Consider the following 13,132-nt stretch of genomic DNA (forward strand, 5'->3'; position numbering starts at 1 on the left):
AAGATTACAAGTAGGTAGATGTCCAATATTTCATGCTCACGCTCATTTTAAATATTGTACCTTCTTCATAACTGGCAAGATATGTTGCATCAGCTTTCATCAATGCTACAAGGTGTCACATGATGTTTGATGATACCATACAATGCTCGAAAAAACCTGGGTTTAGTGTTATCACTTTTAAATTTTAAAAAATACCTGCAAATTTATAGCTTGAAGGTACCAATAGTTGCAAAATTTGAGGGAATATAGTACAAATACCTTCAAAAAAAAGTTTAAAAAAACTCTTCATTGATAATTTCTTAATTTTATATATGAAAGTTTTTCAATTTGTGAGAAAATAGTTTTTTTTCGAGCACTGATACCATACAACAAAAAGTTTGAACTTTTGTATCAAAATCTTTTTCAAGGAGTTTGAACTTTTGTGTCAAAATCTTTTTCAAGGTCATCATCAGTATAGTGATGATGCTACAGCATAACGGACATGTCTGTACAAATTCAGTTCAATAAATGTTCTTGATAATATCTGGAGGTATTGCTTCACCATCCATCACTTGGCCTTCCGAATTAAAATGGCTGAAAAATGAAGGGCCAGATGTGATCCAGTCATAATTTAGTTCTCCAACTTTAGCATCCATTTGCCTGCAATTATTTGACCAATTGATCAAGGATTCTCTCCCTAACAACACATTAACACTCCAGCAAGAATTTTAATGAGCTTGCTGCTTTTTATAATTTGAGGTGCGAGTTCAAGTTTTGAAGGCCCAAATCCAGCTCATCATGGACACTATCCACATATCTTGAGTGTCAACAGAATCAGTAAAAAAAAAGCCTTGGAAATCACTTTTTAACATTTGAAATCATTGTCACTCTTAAACTCTAGTTGAGATTACTCAAGTTTAAAACTTAATTCCACAGAGAAGAGAAGTGAAAGGAAGAGACTGAATTAAGTGGCAACCATCCAACAAACCGCCCAAGAACTGGGACAAAGATCAGTTCAACACCTGTAACCATCGATGCAGTCTCATGGCAGGAAGAGCAAAGGTGATGGAAAGAAGAAGGAAGACCTACCATTCCTGATCCAAAAGCATTTCATCTGTGAGCCCAAAAGCTTTCAGCTCGTCACGTGAATGATGTACTAGCAGACTATATCTGTGAACCAAATAGATACACGATCAATACAACAACAGCATTCACATTTCTGAAGCATAGCCATATATATAACAGAATCTTCACATAATAATGCATCATGCTTATTAAGTAAAGTAGCATCCTCCGGAAACTACTGGGGTTTGGACCTCTCCGTCCTGTGTCACCACCACTAGGTGCTCTGCACTGATGATAGAGGAGGAGAGGAGGCTCAAAACTGAAAACACCTTCATGGCCAAGGAGGTGTAGCCGTTGCCGAGGAAGCGCATATGAACAATGCCCCCCCCCTTGCTCACACCGACAAGGGCAGCTTGCGAATCGGTCTACTGGCCGGTCTGCCACTAGCAAATTTGCATCTCAAAGTGGTAGCCTCCAAGGACTCCACTGCTGATGCTAGAAGAAGCTGGAGGTCCACATTGGATAAGTAACAGCTGACATGGTCCCGCCGCACAGGGATGGTGGAGCCGCTCCGATGAAGGGGAAATGCCAAAGGGAACCACCCGTTGCCGATAAAGCACACAGACAAGCGCGACAGGCCAGAACCTCACAGGAGAAAGGGAAGGGGTGGGAGGAGGAATGAGAGGCAGAAGAAAGGAGCATGGGGAGCACAAAAGTGGGGGAGGAAGGGGGGTAGAGCAGGAGGCAGAAGGCAGGGACTTGGGAAGCAACGGCTGGGTTAGCAGGCAGAATACGGGAGGGGAGGGTGGACGGCTTTTCCATGGCCCAATACCAGATGGAACTCCTGTACCACTTTTGGTCTAATAGACTCTTTGGGTCTTTTGAAGACATTTAATGGATCTTTGCACAATATACACACACTGAGCGGGGAATAGGCCCGTCCTTATCAGGAATTTATTCAATAACAATTCACGGGCTCGACTTGCAAGCCAAGATCAATACAACAAATGAATACAAAATCAAACAAATATGTCGATGTAGAAACCTAAGTCAGAGTTGATGTCAAGGCACCAGATTTCTAATGCCAAGCACACCACAGGGATGACCCACAAGAATCTCTCACTAGGCTAGTACCAAATCCAAGTCAAAGTCCAAGTCCAACAAACCCCTAAATTTGTACACGAGGTATGCAGGTGGTACGTGCAGATGACGAAGAATAAGACGATCAATTTGTAGTCTTGTTATTCAAACTGATGAAGAAGACAATCCACAAGAAGGTTGCACAGCAGTTTAAACAACAGTAGTAGGTGCTTGACAGGCGGCACTCAGCACCTACAAGCGGCGGTGGCAGAGATGCCGGTGCTGGCAAGTGGCGGCAGTAGCAGCTCAGGTGCTGGCGGCTCAGAGGCTGGTGGCGAATCTGTGGGCAGCAGCCTGGCTAGTTGGCGGCGCTGAGGGCTGGCGACAGCGGGTGTTGGGCTGCAGGCGGTGCTGGCTGTGCAGGTGGCTGGGTGGCGACTGCAACAGCCAAGGGTGCGCATGCAGCACTAGTCACATCAGTAGGCGACTCTTCAGGTGGCACAACCCAGCAGCGCGAGCGGCAGCACACAGGCAAACAACGCTCATGGCGGCGCTGTTGAGATGGCGATGGGATAAATCCCTTCCCTTGAATAATGAAGACGAAAAAGAACTCCCCACCTTAATGATGATGGCAAAGATGTGAAGCCACATGACAAAGATGAAGATGATGTTCACACTTCACGATCTCCTTCATAGTGTTTCAAGAGAGGTTCACCCCTATTTTATACCAAAGGAAATCCTACTTTTTAGCCAAAAAGCTTCCAATGCTTTTGCTTTGCCTTTTCACTTTGCTTTTGTTTTGACTTTTAATAATAAAATATTACTTGACTTTTGTCAAATTTCTTTTATTTTGCTTTTCTAGCTTCGAGGCCTTGTTTTTTGGCCTTAGTGTTTCTTTTTGGAAAAGCGGCTTTTAGCGTTTTGGTCCGGCTCGGTTGCCAGTAGTGCTCTTGGCTCACAGTCAACCCAGTTTGACTTTTTGTTTTTTCATGCTTTTTGACCAAAACTGGTGCCTTTCCTTGTGCCAACTTCATGGTCCCTATTCCCATGTTTTCATCTACCTGTCTAGTGTCCGGGCACCGGTTCCTTCATGTGAATAGAGCTAGGAGGGCCAAATAGTTACATTTCCTCCCTCATACATCACAGTTGTTCTCGACTACGGACTGCAAGTGTTCCAAGCATTTCCATATGTTCCAAGTACATCGTCCCCTGTCTCGTTTCATCAAAAACCGTGCTGAGCTATCTGGCTCCCAAGGAAAACTGCTCAGTCTATCCTCAGCGTCATCTGGTCACTAGGACCGCCCGAATAGTCATATAGGCCATCTGGTCGCATTGACCTATAGTCATCCGGGCCATTTGGTCGCATTGACCGCCAATCCAATATAGTCATCCGGGCTATCTGGTTGTAATGACCGCCCGACTGTGAAATCCAATGCAGTCATCTGGGCTATCTCGTCGCAATGACTGCCCGACTATGAAGTCCAAGATATTTGACACAAAGGCCGTCCAATGGGTCGTCTAGCATTGTTGCCACCCAAATATAAATCTTGCTCCTTGGGTTATCTGACATCATTGCCACCCAAACTAGAGCATGTCCAAGTAACTATTATATAAGCAAAATAATGATCAATTTCATTTCAATATATATACCATGAAGAGGACTAAAGATACAATCCCTCTCTCTTGAATATATCTTGTTCGCAAGACGTCTATGCCTGTACTTCAAATACATCTGAAATAATCAACATTGATCCTTTGCTAGCATAAAATCTTCATGCTTCAAAGAATTCTTTTTCATCTTTGTTTCACAAAAATTTCCATGGCTTTTTTAACTATTTGGCCCTCCTAGCTCTATTTCACATGATGAAACCCATGCCCAAACACCAGACAAGTGGAAGAAGACATGAGAACAAGGATCATATAGTTTGCTCAAGAAAAAGCATCAGTTTTGATCAAAAAGCAAAAAAAAAAAGGCCAAAATGGAATGACCACAAGCCAAGGGCATCATTTCTAAGAGGAGACTAAGCTGAACCGAAAAACTAAAAGCCCCTCTTCCAAAAAGCAACTCCAAGGCCAAAAAACAAGGCCCTGAAGTTGAAAAAGCAAAGCTAAAGAACTTGGACAAAAGTTGAGTAATATTTTATTAGTAAAAAAGCAAAAGGAAAAAACAAAAGCAAAGCAAAAGCACGAAAGCTTTTAACAAAAAGCAAGGCTTTCCTCAAATATAAAAAGGCTTGAACCTCTCCCTTCTCATCATCGTTGAAGGTTGGAAGCTCTCTTGTAGCACCTGGAGCTATCATCAAAGCCTGAATAACATCTTCTTCATTGTCATCGTCAAGATCGTGGAAGCTAGCGAGAAGATCATCATCATCACCAACGCCAACGCTAGGTGCCACCTGAATCCAGTTGCCTGGCTGCTGCCTCCACAGCCAACCGCCTGTCACAGCTGGCTGTGCGTCGCTTTCTGCCAATGACTGCCAACCAAGCGCTGCTGCCAACCCAGCCTAGCCAGCTAGCGTGGCCTCCACCTACAACACCTGCGCCGGGTTGCCAACCCTGTGCTGCTTGCTGCCGCTTGTCTGTATTTCCTACGCTTAACTTTGCCAGCCAGCGTCGCCCTGATTCAGCTACCTGCACCTACTTCAGCCAAGCAACGCCAGTATCAACTGCTGCTGCCCAGCCTAACAGAGCCGCCAAAGCCAGTGCTGCTTGCCCGCCAACGAGAGCTGTTTCCCCTGAACTGTTGTGCTACCCATGGGGGATTGATCTGGTTTATACACCTTGGTGTGCCTCTTTGAGGACTGCTTCTACTCCGGATTGGGTACTGAACACCATACACTTCGTCATCTTCATATATCTCGTGTGTACCTTGTTTACGGATTTGGATTTGGACTTGGAATTGGATCTAAACTTGGATCTAGACTTGGATTTGGATTTGGATCTGGATCTAAACTTGGATCTGGACTTGGATTTGGATCTAGACTTAGACTTGGATTTGAACTTGGACTTGGACTTCGATATCGGATCTAGTACTAGCCCGGTTCATTGTTGTATTGATCCTAGCCAGCGTGGTTGTGGATTATTCCTGAATGAATTCCTGAAAGGGGACGGGATCTATTCCCCACTCAGTGTGGTGTACTGTGCAAGATCCTATTCTCTTCTCTCCCCCCCCCCTCTCTCTCTATATATCTTTATCTCTTTGACATGTGGTTGAATCTGTCACGGCATGCCCCACTAGGCTTTCAGCTTTCTTTTTCAAAACTTGCAATGGAATAGCATCCACTGTAATCCTCTTGATGAACTTCTTGGCATGTTGTCAATCTATTGATCTTCCCATCTCTCTAGCTTCTTGCATTGGCTTGTCGGGACAATTTGTAGCCGTATGTTCTTTCTTTCCACATTGGAAACACTTCCCTTCTTTAGCGTATTCCTCGCTCCCATTCTTCTTCTCTTGAGACTTGGCTTTTGATGGAAATTGGTCTTTAAACTTCTTCTTTTGAGGTGGATCCCGATTGTCATTCTTTGTCTTGTCGTCCATCCAAGGCAGGTACAAAGCGTCGGCCTGCAAAGCTGTCTTGGACTTCCTCTAAGGTTTTGCAATGGTCTAAAATCCACTGCAAACCACTTGATGAACTTTGAGGCATGATGTCAATCTGATGATCTTCCGGTCTCTCTGTCTTCTTGCTTGACCTAAAGAGGCTGCATCTGATATAGCACACCTAGGAATGGCCTCCTTGTTTCCTCCACGGGAAGCAGACCTGGTGGCTCTAGATCCTTCTACAATGGTGACTCCTTTGGGCCGAAGATAGGCTTTGTCAGCTTCATCTCCTTTGGCTTCAGTGGCTTGATCCTTGATGAAATCTTCAAACATTTGAGCCTTTCTTTGGTCCTGTTCCCTAAGTAAGAAATTCTTCGTCTCTAAGAAGTCCTCTGAACTGTGGAAAGTCATGGTACTCTTTTGATGTCATGGCTGCGGTTTCATGAGAAATAGATTGACGGCCTTGGGTCCCATCTTGAAGTCCTGTATTGGCCTCATAGTTTTTCCCTTCATTAGGCCCTTGGTCTCCCTCTGCTCTCGACATGGCTCTGTCACCCCAAGAAAGTTTCTATAAGAGAAAACCTGGCTCAGATACCACTGTAAGCCCAACAGGCCATGCAATGACAAACTCAACCACGTGTCCAAGAGTTATAGAGATAGAGAGAAAGAGAGGAGAGAAAGAAGGGCAAAGGGATCTTGCACAGTATACCACACTGAGCGTGGAATAGGCCCCGTTCCCTTTCAGGAACAATCCACAGGCACACTGGCCAAGATCAATACAATCAATGAATACAAAACAAACAAATATGCCAATGTAGGATATCCAAGTTGATGTCGATGTCCAAGCACAAGATCTCTGATACCGAGCACACCACAGGGATGACCCACAAGTATCTCGCACCGGGCTAGTATCCAAATCCAATATCCAATATCCAATATCCAAGTCCAAGTTCAAAGTCTGAATCAACTCCCAAACCTCAAAGATGTCTAAGTGAACTCAATACCTAATCTTCAAGAAAATCATCAAGAAGCTTCTCGAAAAAGCAAACACCAAGGTGGCAGAACTGGGCAGCGGCGCACAGAGGCAGCGGCAACGAATCCGGGCAACAACGGCAGCACACAAGAGCGGCCGCAGAGCTGGGCGGCGGCGGCCGGGCTGAGCTGAGCGGAGGTGAAGCCGGTGGTGACGTAGATGATGAAGATGATGATCTCCACACTTTATCCACTTGATACCAAGAGAGAGTGTCTTTTTATACTTGGGGAGGACCCGGCTTTTTGCCAAAAAGCTCTAACCAAGCTTTGCTTTTGTTTTGCTTTTATTTGTTGTTTTTTTTAATAATAATAAAATATTGCTCATCTTTGCCAAAGTTCTTGATTTATGCTTTTCTTAACTTTATGGCCTTGTTTTTGGCCCTGGAGCTACTTTTTGGAAAAGCGGCTTTTAACTTTTTGATCCGGCTGAGTCTTCTCTTTCCAATGGTGCCCTTGACGTGCGGTTAACTCAGTTTGACTTTTATGCTTTCCCCTGCTTTTCACCAAAACTTGTGCTTTTTCTTGTGCCAACTTCATGAACCCTGTTTCCATGCTTTCATCAATCTGTCCATGTGTCCGGGCATGAGTTCCATTATGTGAAAAAGAGCTAGGAGAGCCAAATAGTTACATTGTAACTTTGTCGCATTATCCTTGTAGCATGGTCTCTCAGGTGATGTTTTTATCTAGGTAGCTAGTTTGTTTTCTTTTTTTCGATGATGCCCATTGTAACCCCTTAAGTCTCATAGACCCTTTGGTCTTTGTATTTTTTTCTTTCTTTTTCTTGGGGGCGGGGTTGGGGGGAAGCCCTTTCAAGCATTCAGCAATGCCAAGCACCTTAGTAAAAATCTCAGCCTGTTCCGACCTGAGACAATAGGCTCATGGACTTCACCATCGGAATAGAATCCCATAAGTTAGATGGACATGGCTTAAGATTTGTTTTCTGTTGTAGCCAGGGTTTGTGCTTTATTATGATTTCATGTTAGATAGGCCATATCAGAACAGTGAGATACAAACATTAAAGACACTAGGCAAGTTTCAGGTACCTTCCACCATTGCCGAGTTGCATGACAAGGAGTCCTGTATTGGCAAAATTACGTAGTCCTTCAAATTGTTTCACAGTCCATTTGTACCACCTTGTGAGAAACACCCGTAAAGTGAGACCGTGAGAAACTAGCACCAAGTTTATGTCTTTTGACCTTGATTCAGGCCGCTGGAAACGGCCAATATCGATATCGGCTCTTAAAGTTTCTCTAAAACCTGTAACCCCAAAATGTAGATGAACGCCTAGCTTACCAAGTGAGTAAAAGGAGCATGTCACATTTTAAAGGGTAACACAATCCTCCTATCTAGTGCCCAACAAACATGAAAAAGGAGATGGGTTGGACTCGCTTACCTGTGATTCTATCATATACATCGGCTGCTGATTCACCATCTGGAAACCTGTAAAAGAAGCGACCATATCGTAAACGCACTTCTTTTTCTCTTCGCATTTTTTCCCTGTCTTGGAAGTTTCCTGCAATGTCATAAGACCCAAAAGCATACAACGTGTTTGTGAAAGAATTTCTTCCTACCATACATTACCATGTGTTTTTTATGAGAACAAAATGCTTCCTGAAGATTTGAGCAAGTAGAGTTGCACAAAAGTCACGTTGAGAGAGGGGGGGGAGGGGGGGGGAGGGGGGGGGGGGGTTGTATTTGGTGAAAATTTGGCTATTCTTTACCTTGCATAGAGAAACCTAGACTAACACTCTCTCTAAAACATAGCGTGGCTGCCTCAAAATTGACCATTTGAGCGGCTAAGGAGTACATAGTGCTTAAATTAGGGGGGGGGGGGGGGGGGGAGTATACACCAAAAGAGAGAGGGGATTTGTTAGTGATCATTGAACTAAATATATATATGAATCCAGGAACATGCCCAAATTCACCTTTTAGGAGCGTGCATGTTATATACTCATAGTAGTCAACCCACAAGACTATATAACTATCAACTCCATTATGCATAGTATGGACTAGATACTACGACATCCCCACTAACGTCATCAACGCCCAACTTGTTAAAATCTATTTAAGGGAACTCCAACTTGTTAATCAATTGCTTCACTGGAATCATGTACTTCCTTGAGCCACACTCAGAATATGAACAATGTTGTCTCGAAACCTCCTCTCATATATCAAGTGAATTAAGCTGTTGCCCCCATTTCTACTTTTTCTTACTTTTCTGTGGCTTCTCCTCCAAATTTCCATCTCTTGCTAAGCGAGTCAGTCTCTAGCTCACATTCTATACGTAGAGTCTTTGATCCTATGTCTGTACCGGTGTAGTAACAGGTCATGCCCCATTAGAGATCAAGTTATTTACTTATACAGTTGAAACCACTCAGAGAGAAAAACTCATAACCGGACAGAGCATGCCACATTGTACACCACAATGGGACTCAAAGAACTGTGCTGATCCCCCCACTTAGGGTTTCTTTTAACTCACGAGAACAAAAGCCTTTCCTCAACATCTGGCAAGAGTAACTAACTCTGCAAGTCTCACGCACATGGTCAAAGTCCACCAGAATATATACCAAGAACCAATTTAAGTGTCAAGGGTCTTGTACTACCACTTTACCCGAAAAGCAAGTTTTCTTTTTACAGAAACATCTCTCTTCCACTGCAAGTCAAAAGTAGGTGTGAATTTTTATCCTAACATCATGTTTGGAATGTAAACATCACAATTCAATTACCCAAGTTGTTCCTCTTGTTGATTTTCCTAGTAGTCTCTAGTAGTATATTCCTCTTCATGGACTTCCAATTCCTCATCCCATTCGCATTCACTGTCTCCTTGTCAGGGTTCTTGCACTCGATTGTTGTGGTCCAGTCCCATCACTCAGATGGAGTAGACCCAGATGTTGCGACGAAGGACGGTTCAAAGAACACGAAAAAACAGAATGGCAAGAGCAAGGAGAAGGCTGGTTCGTCTGCTGCATCAGTGACGACATTGACAACATCTACCTCCCCTTGCACACACCCTTGTACCACCATTTCTCTTCGCTTGACCCAGTCTGGAAGGATCTCAGTAATCCTCGGTCGGAATGATATGATGATGTGTTGAGGGACAACTTATGAACACCCATTGTGAACAATTTTTGATGGAGGAACCTTAGAGGACATCATATGAGCCAACTACCCCCATTTCAGTATGACCCAAGACTCCCCCTACACCATGCTCACACGTGGACGGGAACTAGGTAAATCAATATGACTCGCTACAGTTACACATTCGAGATACATGGATTACCCCCAAGATGCAGTACTACAGTGACCATTTTTTGAGGCTTACAGAGGATGGATTCATACAAAGGCCGGGTACCTAGATGTTTTCATGTCACATGCCATGAGGATAGCACTTGGTCAGCTCAGGGTCTCATCCCATAGGCTCGAGATTGAGGTTGGCACAGCAGCAGGGATCCCTATAGAGAGCAGACTCTGTAGATTGTGCCATGTAGGAGTAGAGTCTGAGGAGCATTATATTTTTCAATGAACGGTGTACTATGAGATCAGGGGGAGATTCCACTGCCTATTCAGAGAGGGATTTGGGTCATTATCCCGAGTTGAGGAGTATCCAGATCAGTGTTGTCTCGGACTCTTCTTATTGGAGATCCGACGACACAAAGAGTTACTATTCAAAGATCTTCGACCCACCAGCCCCAGATTGATGAGATCCTCGCCTGCCACGGAGCATCTGTAGCTGCTACCTCATCCCACCTTCTCCTAGGCCGTACAGATCTAGGGGCCCTCCACACCCCCTCACTGATGCTGGACACCCTTTATGGACCCCTACCACACATCAATGGATAGCTCCCTCTCCACACTCACACCCCGGTATCCTCTACACCCACTTTGTATCCGCGATGATGAGGGTGGTGATCCTCCATGATGAGGATGATGATGATATCCATACATATCTACATTACCTAGGGATTAGTGTTAGTTCTTTTTGTTATGTTGTCTTTTTTTTCCATGATGAGATTCCTTGACTCATAGACCCTTTGGTCTTTTGCAAGACGTTAAGATATCTTCTTCTCCTCCTCCTCCTCCTCCTCCTCCTCCTCTCTCTCTCTCTCTCTCTCTCTCTCTCTCTCAAAGGGCTAAATGTCCCCATCCTCCGAGGTCAAGAACATCCTCAGACGCCATAGAGATGTACCACCACCAGAGATGGACATTGCTGCACTAAACATTATTCAAAAGGAGGATGACATCTGAGTCTCTTCATTGTATAAACAGGTTCACAAAGTATGTGGACTGGTTTTCTTCAGTAGATATTTCTTTTTTCATGTATTACATCTCCTACTTGCTGTGGGGTCAAGAGGAGGGGAGCGGGGGGATTAAATAAAGGGGAACACCAAACATAATACATCATAGGAGAGTTTCCAAAAAAATCTAGTGGAGCCTTGCCATTCCACCAAGTGCATAGTCCCGGCCAGAGAAGATTTTATCAATCCATGATAACCCACGTCATTGCCCATGCCATCTCATCGTCATGTAGACAAGAAGCTCCTTAAACATTGGTGTCCAATGTTGCTTCTGCTCAAAGAAAACAACCAAAAGCTTAGACATTCTGGCTATGGCAGGGGTCTTCATGTCCAAAATCCCCAGCAGATCCTCTTCTTTAGGCCAACATACCTTGTGCCAAGCCAAAAAGAAACATGTATTTTCTAAGAAGGCGTTAATTAAGCTCAGGATCCTCCTCCAATGCCTAGCTTTAAAGTCCTCGCAAATTACAATGTAACCCTACAGTGGAAAGGGAGAGAAACATTATCCTTTTTATTGATTTTGGCCACAAGTCTCACCATTAACCGATCAACAATGTCTTTTCATGAATCTAGGCTGATCAGCTTGAGTGAGGATGATTGTGTTTTTGATGCGAATTCTTGGAAACGACTTCTCAATTGCTGCCTTCTTCCCATGGCTCCCAGAAGAGCTGCTAGTAATTATCAGCAGCTACACTGGCCTGCCCCACCACATTGTTCTCTGTTCACAGATCAGGATGCTAGAGTCCATGCTAGTAATTATCAGCAGCTACACTGGACTGCCCCACCACATTGTTCTCTGTTCACAGGCAGGATGCTAAAATCCATGCTCCCACCATCTGCTAGCTCATGTTTATAAGACATGCACAGGAGCAATGTCTGGGATCTTGGTTTCACACCACGCAAAGGTCAGATTGGACCTGATGGCAAGGCCACATCCGCCACATAGGTCAGGCCACAAGATCTGGCAACCAAAAAAGGCATGAGAAAACCCATTTGGCCAGTTAGCACCATGAATTGTCAGACAATGCATTGGGTGGCAAGTGCAAGCCTCAAGGGAACTCGCAAAGACTTGATATTTTGCAGTATGTTTGTATGATCAAGGATGTGCAGTGATAAATAAAAGGTGGTAGGATGGAAAAGGATCTAGGAGAAAGGCGCTTCAAGAGAAAGGAGAAGAGCTGCAGCGACCCATTTCCTAGAGATGAATGGCCTCTTTGATGGCCATTCCTCAAGGCTAGGGGAATATTGGAGAATCAGCTGATTTGTGTGTGTGTGTGTGCGCGGGCGCATGCGCGCGCCCGTGTGTGTGTGTGTGTGTGTGAGAGAGAGAGAATGAGTGTGCGCACGTGTGTGTACAGCATTGCCTTCTATATCACTTGAAGCTTTCAAAGAATGACAGAGAAAACCAACCAAAATCTTGCTCTCTCAAACGAGGTTCCTCTCGAACTCCGGCAATGCGGTCGCGCTCAAACGCCATGCCGATGCCACGGAGAGTCTGCAGAGTGCGCTTGTAAGGGGACACATAGAAGTAGGCACGCCAGTCATCGGCTCCATCGCTCTCGATCAGCTCCCTTATGGTCTTCCCACAGTCGATAGCTTGCTTCCATCCAGCTTCGGTAAGAGAAATCTGGTTATCGGGGATTCTGGTGTATGCACTCTCATCGACATTGCCTTCGCTTTGGCCATGACGGACTAAGATAATCCTCTTAGGGCGAGGGGGGCGCTCTGAGGTCAGACATTTCTCTGGGAAAGTGTTGGAGTTAGGGTTTCGGCCATTTTGATTTGGAGGGGGGATGGTGCAGCATTTGATGGAAGGCAGAGGTTTCTTCTCTTTGAACACCCACACATTTTTGCACGACCAAACTCTGCCGGAGACGCCATAGCTGGTGCTGGTGCTGGTGCTAGTGCTGGTGCTAGTGCTGTCGCAGAGAGCAGGCACGCAAGGTGGCCTGCTGCTGGAACCCATCTACCAATTTGCAACGAAAAAAGAAATCACGAGTCTCGCACGAGTCTCGAGTCTCGACCACTCCTCTTCCATTTAAAGATAATGCTCCAAAATATTCTCACGTGCTCGTTTCCGCATATTCTGGCCACCATCACTACAATGGGTCATGCATGATGGGTGCACGTGTGTGTGACGAGA

General features: G+C 44.8%; 1 protein-coding gene across 1 annotated transcript; it reads right to left on the reverse strand.

Moving 5' to 3' along the window:
• Positions 1-288: 288 nt before the first annotated feature.
• Positions 289-13,017, reverse strand: LOC147633429 (phosphoglycerate mutase-like protein AT74H). Its single transcript, XM_086806502.1, has 5 exons — positions 12,400-13,017; positions 8,088-8,207; positions 7,738-7,951; positions 1,069-1,149; positions 289-639 (listed from the first exon to the last, which is right to left on the reverse strand). Exons 1-5 carry the CDS (start codon positions 12,953-12,955, stop codon positions 501-503), a joined length of 1,110 nt encoding a protein of 369 aa, XP_086662628.1. The 5' UTR covers positions 12,956-13,017; the 3' UTR covers positions 289-500.
• Between the last annotated feature and the right edge of the window lie 115 nt (positions 13,018-13,132).

The sequence above is a fragment of the Cibotium barometz genome, chromosome 12 (genome assembly GCF_041138505.1).
Source record: "Cibotium barometz isolate CiBa-2024 chromosome 12, ASM4113850v1, whole genome shotgun sequence".
In the NCBI taxonomy this organism is placed as follows: Eukaryota; Viridiplantae; Streptophyta; class Polypodiopsida; order Cyatheales; family Cibotiaceae; genus Cibotium; species Cibotium barometz.